Raw genomic sequence first — 20,090 nt, 5'->3', positions numbered from 1 at the left:
TTATAACTATAAATAATAGCTAAACTAATAATATTATAGTATTTAAATAACTTTAAAAGATTTTATCCTATAAACTAAACTAACTAATAAGAAAAGTAATAATTATTAATTATTAATAAGTATAAAAACTACTATACATTTAAGTTTATATAAAAGTACTTTTAAATAAAGTATATATACTTTATTTACTACTATTTACCTCTTATATATTATAACTACTTAACTTAAATATATTTATATTACTTAAAGTAATATATAAGTTTAAAGCTAACCTCCTTAACTTTTATACTAATAATATAATAAATAACAAATAAGTTTTCCTCCACTACTATCATATAGGATGTATAAAGGCCCTTAAAAAGTTAAACATTATTAATAGATAATAAGTGAGTAGATTATAATTAATAAATATAACTAAACTACTCCTTAATATTTAACTCCTTAAAAAGGCTAAAAGAAAGGTAAAAAACATTAAATTTAACTCTCTTATAAAAAAGAGAAGAACCAAATTAATTACCCTAATACTAATTACTATAAAGAAAATAATATTATTAATACTTAAATACTTATAAAATATACAATCTTTATATAACGCTTTTTACTCTAATATATATTTAACTATAACTTAATAACTATTCTTTTAAAAGGTTAAAAAAGTATATAATAAAAAAAACTAATAGCTAAATATAGCATTATAAAAAGTTAAGTTACTTAAAGTAAAGTTAATAAAGTTAACACTTATTAAAAAATAAAAGATTAAAATAAATTTTAACTTAAAATTTATATAAATTAAAAATATATAAAGGGTATAAATTATAGCTAAAGTAATTAAGGCTAAGTTAATAGATAAAGTAAGTTTAAAAGTATTAAAAATAATAAATAGTTATATTATAATAGGTAAATTAAATATATTAGAGAAGGATAAAGAGGGTGGGTAGTTAGTGTAAGAGGGTGAATTTAGGTAGTTTAAATGGGGGGGTGGTCTAGATATAGGCCGGTCACCTTAAAGGAATATCTTTTTTTTTCCTACTAGACTTTATACTTTATTTTAAATTTTCTATATTTTAATTTTAAATATTCTTTACTTATATTTAAATACTACTTACTAATTAATATTATAAGGTATAAACTCCTTACTTAAAATAAATAAGGAGTCTATACTTATAAATAATAGTTAAACTATAGGTCTAGCTAAGGATATTTAAATATTTAAGATAACCTACTAGTAAGTAACGTTTAGAGTACCTAGGTACCTAGGTAACTTACCTGGCATTAAGTACCTAGGTACTAGGGTAAGTAAATGACCTCAGCAATGATGAGACTAGAGTAGGAATGGGGTTAGGGTACGGATGAACAGATCCTTGTCTTGATTACTGAAGTATGGAACTAGGCGTGGAAAAACACTGGCACGGGCCAACATCTCACGCCATCTATCGTGGCCCAGGCTGGATGACATCCGCTTTGGCACCACAGGCCCTGCTCAGGCAGCTGAGGCAGACACTAAGCTTTTACCGCAGAGTCTTGTCCCCATGCCAACGATCGATCCATCAGTCACACTAGAACCATGGCAAACCCTCAAAGAGACCCAAGAGGCCCTCCATCCCTGCCCGTAAGAACCCGGTCTACCGAAAATTCCCATTGCACCCTGCCTCGGAGATGGAGATCGGTCTGTGGAAGGGACGTCAGAACCTCGGGATTATGACGCTGCAGAGGGCTCTTACAGATGTCCTGAGGCCGGGAACGACCCTGAGCTGGCGTGTCGGTGATGAGGCCCTTCGACAGCTGGGCCTCGAGGGCCGCTCGACAGATGCCAGTGGTGCAGAGGTTGAGACCTCAACTTGCGCCAGCGACAAGGGGGTAAACAACTGTATCCTGCACTATGACATTATCAAGATCGAAGAATCGAGCGACAGGCTGGATGTGAGCAGCGCCATCATACGGGATGTCCGAGAGAAGGGGATGTATCGACTATTCTCCAGGAGCAATGGCGAACTCCCTGGGGGACCAGGACCTTATTCTCTTCCAATGGCGTATAAAATATTGGAGGACCCTGACATGGCCGCGCGGTATCCCGTTCAGTTCCACATCACCTCCCCGAAGAACCGAATGGGCCCTCACGGCGTCGAATGGGCCCTCCACAACCGCGCCGACCTGCGTCCGGAGGTACCTAATCTTGCGGGCGATGCCACCTGGTGCTGAGCGGACGACACCTGTTCTGTTGAGGGAGGACAGAACGGACGACTTCTTCAAAATCACGGCGAGGAAGCACAGACCCCGGGTGCCTCCAGCGCCGAAAGACAAGGCACAGCCAGACCCTCCGGGTCCTGGCAAGGTGAACCGGACGCAGGCGGCGCAAGCAGCGACAGGAACCCAGGCCCGGCTCAGCAGAGAGTCGCAGATAAAATTCGAAGACGCGCTAGGGAAGGCGCTACGAAAGACAACGGCCCACATACATAGGAACCATCAGAAACTTTTGAAAACAACTGTCAGGCGACGATTGAAGAAGCTCAACGGCGGTCCGACTACTCCACTCCCAGCAGAAGTATCCCAAATGAAGGAGAAGGAGGAGGCTGCAATCGAGCAGGTGTTACTCAAGGTCCGGGCGAACTTCGAGCGCCGCCATGGGATCAAAATCGAGCCGACAGGTGTGCCCGAGGATGACTCCTTGGAGGGGTCTAGAGGTGGGACATCGTCACGAAAACGAATACCCAACAGACCGTTGAAACAGTAGAGGGTTTCTAGGGACGCTCTGGTGAGGAAAGGGACGTCAAGGATAGGATACGGCCCATTCCGGCTCGACTTGAGTTTCATATTCAAAGCATACTTGAGGCTCGCTAGCTCTCAAATCAGAGACCAGATATTCGCACCCGCTAAGACGGAGGGTACACCAACTCAGAGATCAAAGTGCTTAGTTTAGCACCAAACCACGGGTAATTATCTCACAGGTTTATCCCATAGGATGCTTTCCTATAGAAGCTTGTCCCATAGTAGGTTGTCCTATAGGAGGTTGTCCTATAGGAGGTTGTCCTGTCCCATAGGAGGTCGTTCTATGAGAGGTTATCCCTTGGGGCTTAGGTATACCCTCCGTTTCGGCGGGTGCGAATATCCGATCTCAAATTCAAAGCATATTTGAGGTTCGCTACAGTAGCTCTCAAATAATACCTCGTACTTATAAGTTATCCCCCTCCATGTACGCTAGTGAAGCTGAGAAATGGCGTCTACCCATGTAAGGTGATGTTGGACAGCACGCATGGACTGGCCAATGCTGTGGCTGTTCGCCCGCAAGGCACAAAGAAGCACCGGCAGAGGCCATTTGAGCCAGGGCTACCTTTGGATAATTATCGAGGAGAGACGCTGTTTGTCAGCCGCGCGCACCTGCTGTAGGGGTCTCCAGAACATGATGCTATCTCGACAAGGCATCCTGTGGAAGCTTCTTAATACCAAATGACCGATATATATGCTGATAGGTGCGATTTTTCCCCAACTCGGCAGTTTGACCAATTGTGGCATCATGACCCCCTCCGTCTTTTCGCTGGGCTCCCGAGGTCCCACGCACGGAAGCGAAGATCAATACCCGCAATGTCGGATGCGGGACATCTTCTCCAATTCGCATTCTGGGGGGAGGGGGGCCGGGGGCAAGTCGGGGACAAAATAGTTGGCACCGCATTAAGGCCCCGCCCACACTAACACCCTTATTTTGTCTCACCCTCTATTACACCCACCTAACTTCATCACCATACAACTTAACAACTAATTGACTTGAGAAGATGGGAGTTATACCAAAAGATACGTTGAAGAAAAACAAATTGATTGGTGTAATTGAATTGGCGAAAACACCATGAGAGCGCCCATAATATAACGATATATTGTGGGCAACGCTATGCGGTGCCAACTATTTTGTCCCCGACTAGGGGGGGTCGTTCATTATTACGGAGTACTCGGCTCAGAAATAAGGTTCAGGCCGACACCCCACGGCAGATCATCAGAGAAATAGCCGGCTGGCCGGGTCCGCCAAGTGCGCTTGATGGTCTGGACGGGTGGGCCAAGTGTGGTGGCGTCGCAGCGACGAAATTCCATTTCTTGGTTTCAGGCGTCGAAAGGGGCTGCGACACATCCGGGCAATCATGATACCTTTGTGCACAATCGTATGTCTTCCTTACCCACAGGGATATCAAGTTCGCACTAGGAGAGAATTGCGAATACGCAAACGAACGATTCAATGTTCCCACTCCAAGGAACTGGGCCGGCCTTGCCCGATATGAGCATGTAAGCCGCCCACATTATAGACCGGAGATGGCCCCCAAGGCGGGCGGGGGGACTCATCAGGGGAGAAACGGTGGATGGGTTGCGTACCCCGCGACGTGGGAGGGCCGGAACCTGGGAAAACAATAGCAGCCCGGTCCATGTGTTCATCAAGGAGGGGGAAAAGGAGCAACACCCAGCCACTGGGAGCAGGTGGGTGTAAGATTGCTGTTAAGCTTAACACCTGTTGTGGGCCGGTGCTAGCATCTTGGCTCGACCGGGTCTTCGTCGCCGGTGTGCTGGGCAAACACAAGGGGGGTCAAAGGGACCCCTTCCGGCGCGAGTCATGGTTTGAGGGAGGCTTCAACATCATTGGGCTTCAAGGCTGGGCTGAGTATAGATGCGAAGTTTAACCCTCCTCGGAGAAAGAAATACAGCCATGGGATGCCGGGTGGCTTCCGGCTGGGCTGCCCACCTGTCTGTCTGTGTGCCCAAATCCCCCGACGCAGGTCTGTGGTCCCGTCTTGGCTCTCTCGCCTTTGGTCAGCCCACCGTACGCGAAAAAGTAGAGTCTGCCTCCACGTGTCGTGTCAAAGTCTGCGAGACATCGCCATTGATGGAGGAAAACAGTAAATAGGGCTGAATTGCAGTATTGGTCTGGTATCTGGTATCATATCTCAACGCTTCCAAAGTGTGGTATTACTAATGTCTCGCAAAATGAACTTCCGAGGATGTCGAGCATACGTCCCCCTCCCTCTCCTTGCCTAGACTGTTTTCGTCGCTGTCGCGCGAACCGTGGCCAGGTCTCGCCTCTGTGTGTATCGTGATCTCAGTCGTCTTCGTAGGATACGCATGAGGCGCAGGCATCGAATCCCTGACCTCCCCTTTCCCGATACGGATCTCATACTCCGGCTCATCCGCAGCCGTGAAATGCCTCGACCGCCCGCCATGGAACGTATCCATCGCAACGTCGTTCCCAGGCCGCCTCTGGCTCCGCGTGTAGAAGCTGCTGTTTGAGTTGGCGCCGCCCTGCCGGAGGCTGACGAGCTGGTTGAGGATGCTGAACTCCAGCTTCAGCTTGATGCTGTATGCCAGAGGCTTCCAGGCCGTCTGGATGTTGAAGAGGTTGGTAAACTCGAGGGCCAAGATCGTCACGTCCAGAAGCACGACCAGGACGTTCACCCAGATCAGGTGGTTCATGATCTTCCGGGTGCGCATGTGGCCGATGCTCTTCTCGAGGTGGAGACGCTGGGTCGTCTCCCAGACGTAGAGGCCAGATATGATGAGTTCTTGCACAAAGAAGACGGTGAGTTGTATCTTCTCATAGATGACGTAGGGGTTGCGGAACGGCTCTGGGTTTGCAGAGTTTGTGCCGTACACCAGGACGATGATTGGGAGGTGGAGCCACAATGCGTTGCCGATGATCATGTATAGCACGAGTCGTAGGCGTCTCTGGTGGTGCATCACAATGTGCAAACGCGAGTATAGCACAACCGACTGGCCTGTGATCATAGAGCACCAGCCGATCAGAATGAGCGTGGCATAGACGTTTGACTCCGTCGTTAGCGATAGGTGCATCAAGAGGTAGCCGGTGCCGTTGAACGCGATGCCCCATGTCGCGATCAGGAGACTCCAAAAATATAAACCCGAATACTTTTTGAACGACGTAAAGATCGAGGCGGTAAGTTCGAGGACATTGTAAAAGGCGATGCTAATGAAGACGGTAATCACAAGCACGACAATGATCCTTTGCTGATCGGACGGTTCGAAAGAGTCGAGGAATGCCATGATGGCTAGCTGTCTCTGACAAGACCATGAGATGGCACGAGGTGTCAAGAAGATGAAGACAGCAGGTTTGGCTGCGAAGATGGAAGTGATCGATGTGCAAAACCTTATGTAGCGTAGCGAGGCGTCAAGCTTTCAAGAGGATCACGCCTTCAGATATGATCGTTGAGCGTGTGGTGTACCTGTTCGTCTAACCAGCGTTTCATAGCATCTTCTGCCGAACCTTCCTGTGCAGAGGTTGCAGGACGATCGGAGATACGGGGCCACAGCCCTGGAACTTTCGAAGCGAGGAAGCTTGGGTATTCCGGCGCTATAAGGTCGCGAGGTAACGTCTTGGCGTTCACCCTCGACTTCATATGAATGCCGTAACAAGTATTAAGTCAATCAAACCCGGACGACGGGCTGCTTGCCAGATGCAGCCTGGACGCGCGAGTGCCAAGGGATGGTCGCAGGTATAGGGGCACTTTGGCCAAGATCCGGGCACCAGGTACTCGTTAAGCTTCACTAGTATTCCTTGTGGACTCCTTGGGAGGCATTGATTGATGGTTCATCCCACTCATTTCGATATGCCGACCCCTCGCTTGTATAATTTCAATGCAGCAAGGATTCAGGACCCTAGTGGTCTTGACTGTTGCATACAAAGCCCCCTTCGTCCTACATTCTGGGACGTAGCGTAAAGTTCCGTCTCATCTAATACACTCGTTCTAGAATGTCCAGAATGTCGTTCTTTCTATGCTTCCTGTCAGCTGGGTGTCTGATCCCCGTGGGAAGTACCCTCGCTGCCCAACTACCTCCTGCAGCTCAGCGCATTGACTGGAAGAGCTTCAATGTCCTCCCGTCCGTGCCACCTCCAGCCGTGGCAAATGATTCGACAGTATGACTCTCAAACCCCCATGCGATTGGCGGTTTCTCACTCATGACTAGATATTTGTTTGGCCTGGAGTCACTGCGGAGTCTCTCCTGGCGAAGCCATTCCACGTCTACGATGACGAGTTCTTGAACGTCATTGGCTACAATCCTTCCCTCACTCTCATTGCTACTTCGGACACAGACCCCATCTTTCACGAGGCTGTCGTGTGGCATCAGCCCAGAGATGAGGTCTTCTTCGTCCAGAATGCCGGTGCGCCGGCTGCAGGTACTGGGCTGAATAAGTCCTCGATCATTCAGAAGATCTCTCTTGCAGATGCCGAGGCTGTGCGCAAGGGTCAATTGAGCAACGCCACCGTCACGGTCGTGCCTTCAAACCCCCAGGTCATCAACCCAAACGGTATGTTGACTCGTGGTTCTCATGGGAACCTGTGCTCACAGCCTACTAGGTGGCACCAACTACAAGGGGAACATCGTCTTTGCGGGAGAGGGTCAGGGCGCCGACATCACTTCGACGATGTATCTCATGAACCCGGAACCGCCATTCAATACTACCGGTAGGCTCCCCTTGTCTGTCCAGTCATGATGAAGAGCTGACAATTTCAAGTCCTGTTTAACAACTATTTCGGTCGCCAATTCAACTCGCTTAACGACGTCAACATCAACCCCCGCAACGGAGAACTGTACTTCACGGATACCCTCTACGGCTTCCTGCAGGACTTCCGCCCTCCTCCTGGCCTTCGCAACCAAGTCTACCGCTACAACTTCCAGACAGGCGCAATTGCTGTTGTTGCCGATGACTTCACTCTGCCCAACGGTCAGGATGCTCCTCATTATCCCTCTCAGCAATAACAATGAGCTCGTGCTGACAAACAATAGGTATCACCTTCTCGCCAGATGGGAAGAAGGCGTATGTCACCGACACCGGCATTGCCCTAGGATTCTACGGCCGCAACCTCTCTTCGCCCGCCTCGGTCTACTCGTTCGACGTGAACGATGACGGCACCTTCCAGAACCGCAAGACTTTTGCTTACACTGCTTCCTTCATCCCCGATGGTACGCTCTCTGCCGATTGATCTTTGCTCTTCATAAGCCAGACTCTAACCTATGAACAGGTATCCACACCGACTCCGCCGGTCGCGTCTACTCCGGCTGTGGCGACGGCGTTCACGTCTGGAACCCTTCCGGCAAGCTGATCGGCAAGATCTACACCGGTGTCACTGCTGCGAACTTCCAGTTCGCCGGCAAGGGGAGGATGATCATCACCGGGCAGACCAAGCTGTTCTACGTTACGCTCGCTGCGTCCGGTGCGCCGATACTATAGTGTCAGAACACCCGAGGGCCTTATTGTTTTGGGCCATCGAGCGGGGAGGTGATGGGCGCGACGGGCCCGGGGGCAATATTTCAAATTCCTTGCATTCTGTATGATACTTTAGAATCCTCGCTTTTAATAGTAGAGGGCTCCCGCCCACCCCGTCGGTAGACAAACTTATTAGAGAACGCATTCTTCAGCACCAACTCAGCTTCAACACTGTAGTCTCACTGCCAGGACGAAAACAGTCCAAAGGATTGGTAGTATTTTTTTCCCCTCTCATTTGTAATTGTGATGATCAAGGCGGCAAGGGGTCCTTGGTTACAGCGCCTGTCACATGCCCAACTTTAAAGTGTAACAAGCTTCCGCCATTACAGACGCATATAATGGAGCCGCTATAATAGCAGAACGATGTTAATCAATACCGCATTAAGATAAGAGGTTGCATAAACGGGTGTAAAAGGGCTTGGCACCTAATTAATATATAAACCAACCCCTATTTATATACTTCTACCCCCTTATTTTATAATATTACTCTACTTTTTAAAACCTTATTAATAAGGATATTATAATAATTTATTTATAGAATTAAAGTTTTAATATTTTTAATTAAAAATTTAAGAACTTTATAAATATATTTAACCCTTTATTTTAAAATATTTAATTTCTAACTTTTACCTATATATAATATATTATATTTTCCTCTTTTTAATTAATTAATTAATATTATAAATTATACTTATTATACTATTTATAAAACCTTTAAAATAAAATAAAATATAAACTTAAAAATATTTAATTTATATTATATATTTTATTATTAATATTTTAAAAATATATTAAAAATATAAAAATTTATATAAATTAAAATAAATTAAATTTTAAATAAAATATTTAATAATATATATTATAAGATCTATTTAATTCTAAAACTCTCTATATATTATAATATTTTTAATGAAAAATTTCTTTTAAAGTTTAAACTTTATAAATATAATATAAGGGTTAATTTAAACTTATCCCTTTAAATTAAGCTTAAATAATAAAAACTTAATTAAAAATTAAATACTTTTAAAAACTTTATAAATAATTAAAAACTATTTTAATAAATTAAAGACTTTATAATATTATAAACTTTAAAAAAGAATTTAAAATATAAATTAATAAACTTAAATAATATAAATAAATTAAAAGATATAAAAATTATTATTAAATTATTTAATAAAAATAAAAGAACTCTTTTAATAAAAAATTAAGTTAAAAGATTTAAATATACTATAATTTAATAAAAACTATATTTTAATTATAATAAAGCTATAAGTATATTAAAAATTAAAAATTAACTTTTATAATAATTTTAAACTAAATAATTAAGAATATTTTAAAATAATATTAAATATAGTATTTATTATTAAAAATAGAAAGAGTTTTAAAGCTACTTTAATAGGACTTTTATAATTTTATAAATGAAAAATATTTTATATTATATATAAATAATTTAATTATAATTTAATAAATATATAATAATATAAATACTTTATATAAATATTAACTTTCTATTAGATATATATATAGTTAAATATTTAAATAAAATCTTTAATTTAAAGTTTTAAATATCTTCTTTTATATTACTATAAAAGTAAAAGTTATAAAAGGAATAAACCCTTAATATATACCTTTATAATTATAATATATTAAAGTAAAATTAATTAGAAAGATAGAATTAAAAAAGTTAAACTTTTAAATGTTAAAACCTTTATATTTATATAATTAATTAAATTATATTTTAATACTTTTAATACTTTAAATATAAAAAAACTATTATTAAATCTTTTAAACTATTAATTATAGTATTATATAAAGTATTATAATATAATAGAAGTATTTTAATTATATATTTTATATAATTATATTATACTTTATAATTAATTTTAAATTATATTTTATAATTAATTTATAAACTTAAATTATAAATACTTTTATAAATTTAATTATTTAAAATAGTATATAAAGTTACTTAAAGTTATTAAAATTAATATTTTAAAGCTTAAATATAGAAGATATAAAGTATTTATAATATTAATAGATTTAACTTTATACTTAAAGATTAAATAAATAAATTTTAAAGTATTATATAAAATATTAGTTTATAGATTTAAAATAAATATAATATAATAAATTAAATTATAAATTATTATATCTTTTAATATTCTAATTTCAAATTATAATTATTTATATGATAATAATTATAAATTTATTAAATTAATCTTTAAAATAATAAATTTAACTTTTAATATAATTATATTTTATTAAATTAATACCTTAATTTATAAAAGTATTAATAAACTTTAAACTTTTAACCTTTAAGTTATATAATATTTTTAAATCTAAATTAAATTATTATTAAAATTAATAAGTATAATATAGTTTAATATTAATAAATAGGTATAGTCTTTAGTTAATAAAGGCTATATAAAAACTTAAAGAATAAACTAAGAGTTTATTAGTATAGTTATAATTAAGGTATTTATTTAGTTTTAAAAGATCCTTCTTTAAAATACTATCTTTCTAAAAACATTATTCTTTAAATACTTAATCTTTTACTATATAGTATTTAGATATTTAAAATTTATAATCTTTACTTATTAAGTTAAGGATATATATATAGAAGACTATTTAAATAAAGATAAATAGCTTTAAGCTAAAAGACTAATATACTCCTTATATAGACTATATAAGACCTTATTATTTAATAATAAATTATTTTAAAAAGGTTAATAATAATAAAAATAAATAATTAAAAATAAAGACTTTATTAATATAATTAAAAACTTTATTAATTAAATAATTTATATTATAGTTTTATAATTTAAAATTATTATAAAATTATATATATTTATAATTATTTAATAACCTTAAATTAAAAACTATACCTTATATTAAGTTAATTTAAATTTATTATTAAATTTAAATAAAAATAAAAGAATTATTAAATATATATAATAATAATATAAGACCTTTTAACTTATTTATTAAATAGTAAAAATTATTCTAAATAGTAATATAATATATATATTATAATATAACCTATTAAATAATCTTTTATTAATTAAGAATTTATAGTAAATCTAATATAAAAGTATATTATATATATCTATTATTATTATCCTTAAGAGAAGTATAGAGTATATTAATACTCTTTTATATAATATATATACTTTTCTATTTAGAAAACAATTATAAATAAATTATAACTTTAAGTAAAATATTATAATTAAAAAGAGATAGTTATAATAATTAATATAAACTATAAGTATAAAAGAGATCTTTTTAAGTTATTAAAAGTATTTATAAAGTAAAAGTAATTATTTATATAGTATTATAAATATTTTCTTTTAGTTAAATATATAATTAGATTTTAAATTTTAAATTTTATACATTATTTTAAGTATATATATAATTAGTTTCTATTATTTAACTATTTTATTTAACTTCTATTTATATAAAATAATTAGAATTTTAAATTAATTTAATTAATATAAGTTATTTTTATTTAATTATAGTTTTATAAAGTTATAATAATATATTACTATTTATTTAATAAATTTTTAATATATCTTTAATAAGTTAATTAAAAGTAATTTTAATATAGTTAAATTAAATTTATAACTATTATAAATTTTATTATAATTTATTTATTTTAATATAATTTATATTATTATAATACGTTTATTAAAATAAATTAATTAATATAATTTATTATTATTTAAATTTAATATTTATTAAATTAACTTTAAATAGTAAATAATATAATATATTTATTTTATATATTATTAAATATATATATAAACTATATAACTATATTTTTATTTATCTTCCTTTTTTATAAAGTTATAAAAGAAGTAATTTAATATTTTAATAATATAATAGATAATATAATTATTTTTAAATAAAGAATAAAGGTTTAATTTTTTTAAAAGTTTATATTTATATAACTTCTTTTAATTAAAAGGGTTATATAAATATTTTTATTTTATTTTTATTTTTATTAATAAATTTTATTAATATTTATATTATTAAAAGTCTATTTTTAGGTTATAATTTAATGATATATAAATATATATAAATATAGAATTAAAGATTTACTATAATATTAAAGTTTTATAATATTATAATATATAAAATTTATCTTAAAGTATTAAGGATATTTTAACTTTATATTATTATAATACTATATATAATTTTTAAAAGTAAATTAATAATAATACTATATATAAAAGAAGATATAGATTTAATTTATAGTTATTTTTTATTTAAAAGTATTATATACTATTATAAGTATACTTTTATAACTATATTATATAATTAATAGTAATAATAGATGATTATATATAATATTAAAGTACTCTATAGATATATTACTTATAGTATATTAACTATTATAGGATTTAATTATATAATTAAATTGATTAATACTCTTAAAGGTACTTTTAATTAATATTAATTATAATATTTTAAAATTTATTAATAAATATTAAAAAAGTAAATATAGATTTAATTAAATATATAATAAAGGCTTAATATATTAAGTAACCTTAATATAATTAATAAGTAATTATATTTAAATAATATATTTAAACTATTTATTAAAGTTTATATTATAATAACTTTATAATAAAAATATATATAGGGAATTTAATTAGATAGTTTTATTTATTCAATTAAGTATTATAAAACCTATAATTTTTATCTTTTTAATTATATAATAAGGTAGTGTATTATAGGATTTATAAGACTTTTATCTTTAAGTTAGTTTTAAGAATATAAGTGTAAATTGTGGGGTAAATTACCTGTTAACTATGCAATTAGACCCTTGATATATACTGGTTTAGAGTGCTATAATGTACTTTCTAATAATTAGTTTGTTAAAGCTTAAATACAGATGTCCTCGGAATTTGTGGACCTTCGAATTGACGGTCCATGTAAACTCCCGTCGGGTAACTGGGTTCGCTTCTATTCCGCCTACGTCCGAAGATATGTGGTTTCGCTTCTATTCCATATACATCCGAGGACATACATGGCGCCTTCATACGGTGGTAAACGCTCAAGACCATTCGCAGGTAAGAATTATGCTTTGTTTGCTTATTCACGGTCAACGACCAAGCTCAGGCCTGCCTTGGGTATCTCCTAGTTCATATGCATATATCGGCCCCGGTGCCTCAGCAGGAGAATGGAACTGCCCTTCCGGCTTCACCCAGCCCGGCTGGGTGTTGTACTGGAGTTGCTGAGGGTACTGGTACTGCTGTGGATAGCCTGCCTGCACACCTCTCGACTTTCTCTTCTCACGCAACAGCATGAGAGTCAGCGCGCCGATCGTAATCGCAAGCGGCAGACCCACACCGACTCCGATGCCGGCTGCTGCACCTGCCGAGATCCCACTGGTCGCCTGCTCCGTGGGTGGTGGGCAGGTTTCCGTGCTTGCACCTTCGGTGCTGGTGCTCGTCGAGGATGCTACGGAGGTCGTCGATGTGGCCCCGCTGTCGAAAAGGTCCGTTGAGATGGCGGCGTTCATCACCGCCCTATACGCGCCGGTCGAGAAGTTCTGCCTGTCGCAATTATTCAGGCTGCCGCAGGCGAAGATCCTTGAGGCGCAGGCCCACACGCCGCAGTGAGCGTTGGCGACTGTTTGGGAGAAAACGGTCAGTCAGCAGAGTCTCGCGTTGCGGAAAGTTGTCTTCCAGAGACTGCATCATCAGCTCACCTCCACCTATAACATCGTCACCGCAGAATTTTGGGCATCCGCTCTGCTCAAATTGGCTATCCGTACATCCACCGCGGTACCATGTTCCCTCTGTTGGCGACAGGCAGAGGCCGTTGGTCATGCAGTAGTGGTCCGCGAAGCAGCACGCAGCAGCGTCGTTGCCGGAAGCTACGGAGCAGGCCTTCAGGTTAGATACCAAGTTGCCATTCGGCATGTAGCAATTTTGGGTGGATGCCAGAGAGGCGAGGAGTTGCGTTGTGAGAAACCAGCGCAGCGAATACATGCTGCACTAATTAGATAAGAAGGGGAGGTATAAGACAAGGGGAAGAAAGAGTGTGCTCGAGATCTAGACAGATTGTGTTTAAGAGCGCAGTGCGCGGTCTTCCCCAACATGATCATTCTTTCTTTTGCTTGAAACTGGTCGGCTCTTTCAAACCCTCGCCCGCCCCCAAATTTGATTGATCTGCGGCCATCCACCACTGCAGTCATGGTCGGCAGCTTCCCTTCAACGAATGACGATTCTCACGCTGTTTCATGGACCCGCTGCGGCCGTGAGGATGACCTCCCTAATAACGCGAATGTGGTAAGGCTTGTAGGGCAACCCGCTCTGATACGGCGGTTCTAAAATTACACGATCCACCACTTCATGTACTGGGTCAGCGGGTGCCACTTTTTGCTGCAGGATCCCGCTGGCGCCGCCTCCAACAAACACATGCCAAGAGGCATTGCATCGAAGGAGGCTCCACTCGCATTCACATACACAGTACATTCAGGTCGTTGTATATCGTACTTGTTGAGATTTCAGCTTGCTAGGCACTATAAAGAATACAAATACCCCAAATGCTACCCCCGAAATCTTCCCCCGATTTTTCCCCTTCGCACGAGGCCCAACGCAGCTCAAAGTTACTCTACAGGCCCGGCCTTCTGTCGAAGCCAGGGGCCGAAACGGTGCACCACAACGATCAGAATGGTGCTAAACCCGACTATAGCAGCCTGGGTGCCAAAGCTGACGTCAAAGCCGAGCTTGTGGCCCCATGGCTCCTGGAAATAGCCAACGCCAAACCCCCCGATGGCACGAGCAAAATTCGACCAGCCCGACACCTCAGCCGGTGCCTCGGGATACGAATCCAAGGCGTATGCCGACACAGCAACGGAGGTGGTCATGATGCCGAAGGTGTGCATGCCCCAGCCCATGACAACAGCGGCAGGCGACAAGCCGTGTTCCAGTGCCTGGCCGAGCAGGACCAGGCCGGCAACCATGAAGACCGCTGATACATAGATCATCCACAGCCTAACTTCGGGCTGGTAGACGCCGCCGTGCTTCCTGATGTGTCGGCGGGCCAGCCAGTCGTTGGCGAAGTGGCCAAACACCTCGCCGAAGAACACCCCGACCACCGGTGCGAAGTAGAGGTATCCGACGCTTGTTGGGGAGTATCCGTAGCCACCAGCAGCACGAGGTGTTCCGAAGAGGATGCCTGTGGTGATATTGATACCGATCGTCCACATGAAGTAGAGGAGACTATGAGATCCGCGAGGTTAGTGGTTGGATAGATTGGGAGGCGGGGCGTCAGGGTGGCTCACTATGCAACAGCGACGATGAAAAAAGCCGGTTTGCTAAGCATCTGAAAGTATCTTTTGAACGAGTGCACCACGGTGTGGTAATATGTGGTTCGATGTCTGAGTTCCCAGACCCCTATGATTCTGGATAGCCTCGAGGCAAAGCCTTTTCCACGAGGGGGTTGCTCAGAAACGGGGATGTCTCGGTTGTACCACGTCTCGTCCAGAAAAGCGACGATGAAGATCATCTGCAGGGCACAGACGGCAGCGCAGACCCAGAACACGTTCTGCCAGCTGTTCGTGCCACCAACGACGAAGTTTCCGAGCATTGGCCCCCAGAATGGCGATGCGATATACAGCAGCGCCCAGAGGCCGATCTTCCTGGCCCGCTCGTGGAAGAAGAACATGTCCCTGATGAAAGCGATGGATATGGTCTGGCCCGAGGTGATGAAGAACCCGGTCAATGCCCGCATGGCGTAGAAGGTCTTAAAATCTGGTGAGGCCGCAGTTCCGATGCTGAAGGCAAGCCCCAACAAGTTGGTCCAGAACAGGGTAGGAGCTCTCCCTATGATGTTCGTCATAGGTACCCAGACCAAGCCGCCTAAAGCCCTGTTGTCGAGTTCAGCAAGAGTCCGTCAAGGTGGTAATAAACCAAAACCACTTCAATGTTGCCAGATCACACGTGCAGGGAACTTAAATCACAGATGAACACAGGAACTCACATCATGAGAACATTTATGCTGTTGGTCTCGTTCACGGTCGAAATACTTTCTTGGAACTCAATTGACTGCAAGATAATTGGAGCACTTCCACCAGCGGATGTAAAATCCGCACAGAAGGCACTCCACGCAACAGTCAAGAGAACTAGGTGCTTTTTGGTCGATGACCAGTTGAGGGGGTCCTTGTCGTCATCCGCTGGCTGTGGTATCAGGACGATCTGGAACACGTAAATAACCACGTTCAGCTTTCCGGCTGGCCTCATCCAGGTAGTTAGGACTGGCACGCATGTGTTTACTCACATTTCCATCTTGCCTGATACGGAGTCCCGTGTCTGGTGCTTCCGCTTCAATGTCCGAAGCTCCCAACTCCTTGGACCCAGGTATCGAACTTGTTGAAGTCTCGTCATGATATTCAATATGCTCAGATTTCGTTTTCTCCATGATCGCAGAATTTGATTGGCTAACTTGAGAGGTACGAACAATGGTCAAGAGATTCACGAGGCTGATGTCGAGACACAGAGTGTTATTTATGTCAAAAGCTCACGGCCGACGTGTCTGATTAGCCCCTAGAGCACACAACGAGGCTTTCACCCCGCTCAGCTCATCCCGAACCTTGACACCCAGGGCCTGGCCAGCCACAATACGATCCCGAATTTGCGGGACCATTTACCCCGTGGGGAAGCCCCACAACATTGAATTTCAAAGCTAGGATGGAATTGACGTGAAATTCCGGGGCCCCAGATTTTTTTCCTGGAGTACTTATCCTACCCCAGGCCCGGTCATACCAATCCTGCGGCGGTCCTGACTAGTGTGTGTGCCAAACCAAGACGTACTATGCCCAAACAAAGACGGCAATGGAATTTATGAGCATGGGCCCACGTGGCTAGATTAGCATGCATAGAGGCCGTAGCAGCTCCCATTGGCGTTCCAGTGTGGTGGTGCTGGAATTTCCGACCAGTTCCGAGCCCAACTGTTTATCCTGCCGTCTATTCCTCCTTCAAATCCGCGTCACGGGGCCTGTCAGGGGCGCAAGGTTTGACATGTGACCGCTGATTAGTTCTGGGCACCTGGAATTCACCAGGGGCGCTCCCCCAGCTGATGTTGTCTTGCCGTTGAGAAGCTGCTAGACTGCGTGATATTTCGGATCCCCTGGCTTCTGAAGGCCCCGCTGTGGTATTGTCATATCAGGTCTGGGCATATGGCCGAAGCTTCGCCACGTTTTGATGGTCTCTGGTTCCATTTTACAACAAGGGTTTGTCAATACATCGAAACAGGTGGAATCGTTAGCAGGTGTGGTGTTGACACGTTGGCTTGGTTTTGAGGCGTCAGTCTTGGGAAATGCCATCAAAATAACAGTAATATCATTTGTTTTGAAAACGATAGCCTTCTCTTATTTTCATCCGTCTGTCAAAGAAGACTGAATTTAATCCGATGATCCCCGAACTCTGTACCTGTATTCTGTGGCTCGTGCTTGATTGTGGTATTTCCCTCTGAAGGATCGGACAGAACACGACGATACCTAGGTATGCGTACCCACTAGCACAAATGTTGATATAGACCCAATCAGATCAATACAAAGCAGAATGACTTTCAGCCGCTGCTGAACCATTGAAACGCAGAGGTGCGATGACAGAGGAAATCCATATGACATGATCAAAGACACTAAATCGTTGTAGCCCCTATATCGCCGTGACACCGTTTAAGGGAGGATGCCCGCTCGCCGTCTCAACATGTGTAACGTCCGCCTTGAGATTCTTCTCGATCGGCGCACTTATCAACCGAGCCCTCTTGGCCGCCCTCTCATTGACAACATCGGCCGGGTTGGGCAGGAGGGGCAACGAGTCGACATGCAGTGCCGGCGGCGGCCTCATGATCGGCAGGATGCCGGCGTTCTCGAACGAGCGGAAGGTCTTGATCCACACGTCATAGCTGTCATCATAACGCGTCCAGCCGTACTTGCGCGCCTTTGAGACTGTGCCGATGGTGCACCAGCCCTTGCCCAGGGCCCAGTCGAAGAAGTCCCACGTGCCCCAGTTGAAGGCGTCCTTGTGTCCTCCGTACTTGGCCACCACCTGCTGCCAGACGTCCTTGTTGCCCCTGGCCCAGTCCTCCATAAGGAAGGCGTGGGTCATGTGCTCACTGTCGCCCTCGCCCTTGCCGGCGAATGCGTCTTCGGGTAGCTGTACGCATCCGGCCACCATTAGCAGATGTCTGAGGTTTTGGGTGGGAGTGGGCAACAAAGAAAGATGTTACACCTACGTCAATACCGTAGTATTTGGTAAGCTTGGGCCAAAAGTGCTTCCAAATCATCACGTCGCCATTTTGGTGGACGAAGGACTCGTTCTTGGTGTGTTCGTGTGTTGCCGCCCAGACGCTCATATCAGCAATGCTTGGGGCGTAGGAGCTATCGTCCACCGCGTTCCAGAAGTACTTGTTGCCTGGGAACACAGGGATCTGACCAGCTTCACGGCAGCAGAGTATATAGATGGCGAGTGTCAGCGCGGCTGACATGCCATTGCCGGCCGGTGTGAACCCAATGATGGCGTTCGGACGGATGACGTTCCAGTCCCACTTTCGGTTCTTGGCTAGGTTGAACAGGAAGTCCTCTTGTGTGTAGTAGAAGTTCTCTCCATGGTCCTGATATCTTGGCATGCCTTCGTGGATGGGGGCCTCTACGGGGCCGAGGTGGACGCCGTTGTGCTAGATGTTCACCCAAGGATTAGTAAAAGAAATACTTGAACGGCAGAAGGCTTCCCGCATTCATAGATGCTCAGATGCAAATGCTGTGCTCACCTTGCCCCCGGTATGGATCACGACCCTTTCAAGAGAGTCACCGGCCACACTGTCGATAGCAACGAGGAAATGCTCGAACAGTGGAACATTGTGCGTGCGCAGCTGAGCGAAGTCTGCAGAATGCACGTAAGAAGCGTAAAATGCATGAGTGACGTGGCCACACAAGGGCTCCATAGCCGCCTTCAACTCCTCAACAGGCTTGAGGAAGTCCAAGGCAAGAAATCGTATCCGAGGGTCTTGCCAAAAGACTTGAGTCGGCTTTCGCCTGGAAGTTATGATGATCTCTGACCTATCACCGAGATTTGGTCAGGTATGCTGCGCAGCTCAAGAGTGGGAGGATATCATGCGTCGACTAACCATTCTGATTCTGGCTGACGGATCAGGTGCTCAACAAGGGCATTTCCGGTGATGCCATTAGCACCGGTGACGAAGGCGACTTTTGGGCGAAGAGGCGCCATGGTAAATTGTGATGGGATGGAGATTCGAGGGGATTGCAAGGAGAGCAAGATGGTTGTGCTAAAATCAAACTGATGTCGTTGGCCAGCACGGATGCTATTATACTCGAGCCTGAGGCGAACAGCGGCCGAGAACAATTACCGTCCACGGGTGAGACTCCAAACGCCCCGCATTCAGATCGATCAACTAGTTTCCAGGTGGGAGGCCGAAGGCGGGTGTGGGGGTACAACGGGTCCCTGTGAGTAAGCACATGATAGGAACGCCGACCCTCTTGCCATGGCGACAGACGCCCGACCCTGTGCGCGCTCGTGGTCGTTCCGGCTGGACACGGAATAAGGTTCGGAACTGTCTGGCGGCCGTCGGTGGCCTACCCCGAGCCGGGCCACCTTGCATACCTAGTGTAAGTCGGACAAGCCGGAGGCAGGCAAATGTGTCCCGAATACCAGCGTTGCAGTCTCGAGAAGGTAGTAAACATTGCATTGTAGGCGCCTTCATCTGCAGCATGTTCTCATGTCTGTCCACTACTTAGTCGTTGGCGCTTGACCCACTCTGCCTAAGCAGTGCATGCACACCATCCCACCAGTTACACCCACCACTT

The 20,090-nt window shown here is 41.7% G+C and overlaps 6 protein-coding genes across 6 annotated transcripts; 2 read left to right on the top strand and 4 right to left on the bottom strand.

The window, feature by feature from the left end:
- Positions 1 to 1,656: 1,656 nt before the first annotated feature.
- KVR01_007291 (uncharacterized protein) lies at positions 1,657 to 2,731 on the top strand (the record flags this gene model as incomplete). The annotated part of the gene is made up of 2 exons (XM_044789836.1): positions 1,657 to 2,192; positions 2,224 to 2,731. The coding sequence occupies 2 exons, from the start codon at positions 1,657 to 1,659 to the stop codon at positions 2,729 to 2,731; spliced, it is 1,044 nt and encodes a 347-aa protein (XP_044643544.1).
- A 2,213-nt stretch (positions 2,732 to 4,944) lies between these two features.
- KVR01_007584 (uncharacterized protein) lies at positions 4,945 to 6,030 on the bottom strand (the record flags this gene model as incomplete). The annotated part of the gene is made up of 1 exon (XM_044783044.1): positions 4,945 to 6,030. The coding sequence occupies one exon, from the start codon at positions 6,028 to 6,030 to the stop codon at positions 4,945 to 4,947; it is 1,086 nt and encodes a 361-aa protein (XP_044643837.1).
- Positions 6,031 to 6,745: 715 nt separating this feature from the next.
- KVR01_007220 (uncharacterized protein) lies at positions 6,746 to 8,218 on the top strand (the record flags this gene model as incomplete). Its single annotated transcript, XM_044792207.1, has 6 exons — positions 6,746 to 6,901; positions 6,952 to 7,294; positions 7,344 to 7,451; positions 7,502 to 7,711; positions 7,774 to 7,950; positions 8,010 to 8,218. 6 exons carry the CDS (start codon positions 6,746 to 6,748, stop codon positions 8,216 to 8,218), a joined length of 1,203 nt encoding a protein of 400 aa, XP_044643473.1.
- A 5,120-nt stretch (positions 8,219 to 13,338) lies between these two features.
- Positions 13,339 to 14,346, bottom strand: KVR01_007100 (uncharacterized protein). The gene is made up of 2 exons (XM_044784387.1): positions 13,968 to 14,346; positions 13,339 to 13,888 (listed from the first exon to the last, which is right to left on the bottom strand). The coding sequence occupies exons 1-2, from the start codon at positions 14,248 to 14,250 to the stop codon at positions 13,359 to 13,361; spliced, it is 813 nt and encodes a 270-aa protein (XP_044643353.1). The 5' UTR covers positions 14,251 to 14,346; the 3' UTR covers positions 13,339 to 13,358.
- Positions 14,347 to 14,870: 524 nt separating this feature from the next.
- On the bottom strand, positions 14,871 to 16,506 carry KVR01_007212 (uncharacterized protein; the record flags this gene model as incomplete). Its single annotated transcript, XM_044781942.1, has 3 exons — positions 14,871 to 15,486; positions 15,549 to 16,133; positions 16,247 to 16,506. 3 exons carry the CDS (start codon positions 16,504 to 16,506, stop codon positions 14,871 to 14,873), a joined length of 1,461 nt encoding a protein of 486 aa, XP_044643465.1.
- A 1,416-nt stretch (positions 16,507 to 17,922) lies between these two features.
- Positions 17,923 to 19,780, bottom strand: KVR01_007632 (uncharacterized protein; the record flags this gene model as incomplete). Its single annotated transcript, XM_044789943.1, has 4 exons — positions 19,394 to 19,780; positions 19,037 to 19,325; positions 18,503 to 18,943; positions 17,923 to 18,423 (listed from the first exon to the last, which is right to left on the bottom strand). The coding sequence occupies exons 1-4, from the start codon at positions 19,492 to 19,494 to the stop codon at positions 17,923 to 17,925; spliced, it is 1,332 nt and encodes a 443-aa protein (XP_044643885.1). The 5' UTR covers positions 19,495 to 19,780.
- Between the last annotated feature and the right edge of the window lie 310 nt (positions 19,781 to 20,090).

This window comes from Diaporthe batatas (assembly GCF_019321695.1).
Source record: "Diaporthe batatas strain CRI 302-4 chromosome Unknown Contig00008, whole genome shotgun sequence".
NCBI classification, from domain to species: Eukaryota; Fungi; Ascomycota; class Sordariomycetes; order Diaporthales; family Diaporthaceae; genus Diaporthe; species Diaporthe batatas.
The sequence above is the reverse complement of the archived record's forward strand: the minus strand, read 5'-3'. Positions and strand labels throughout refer to the sequence as shown.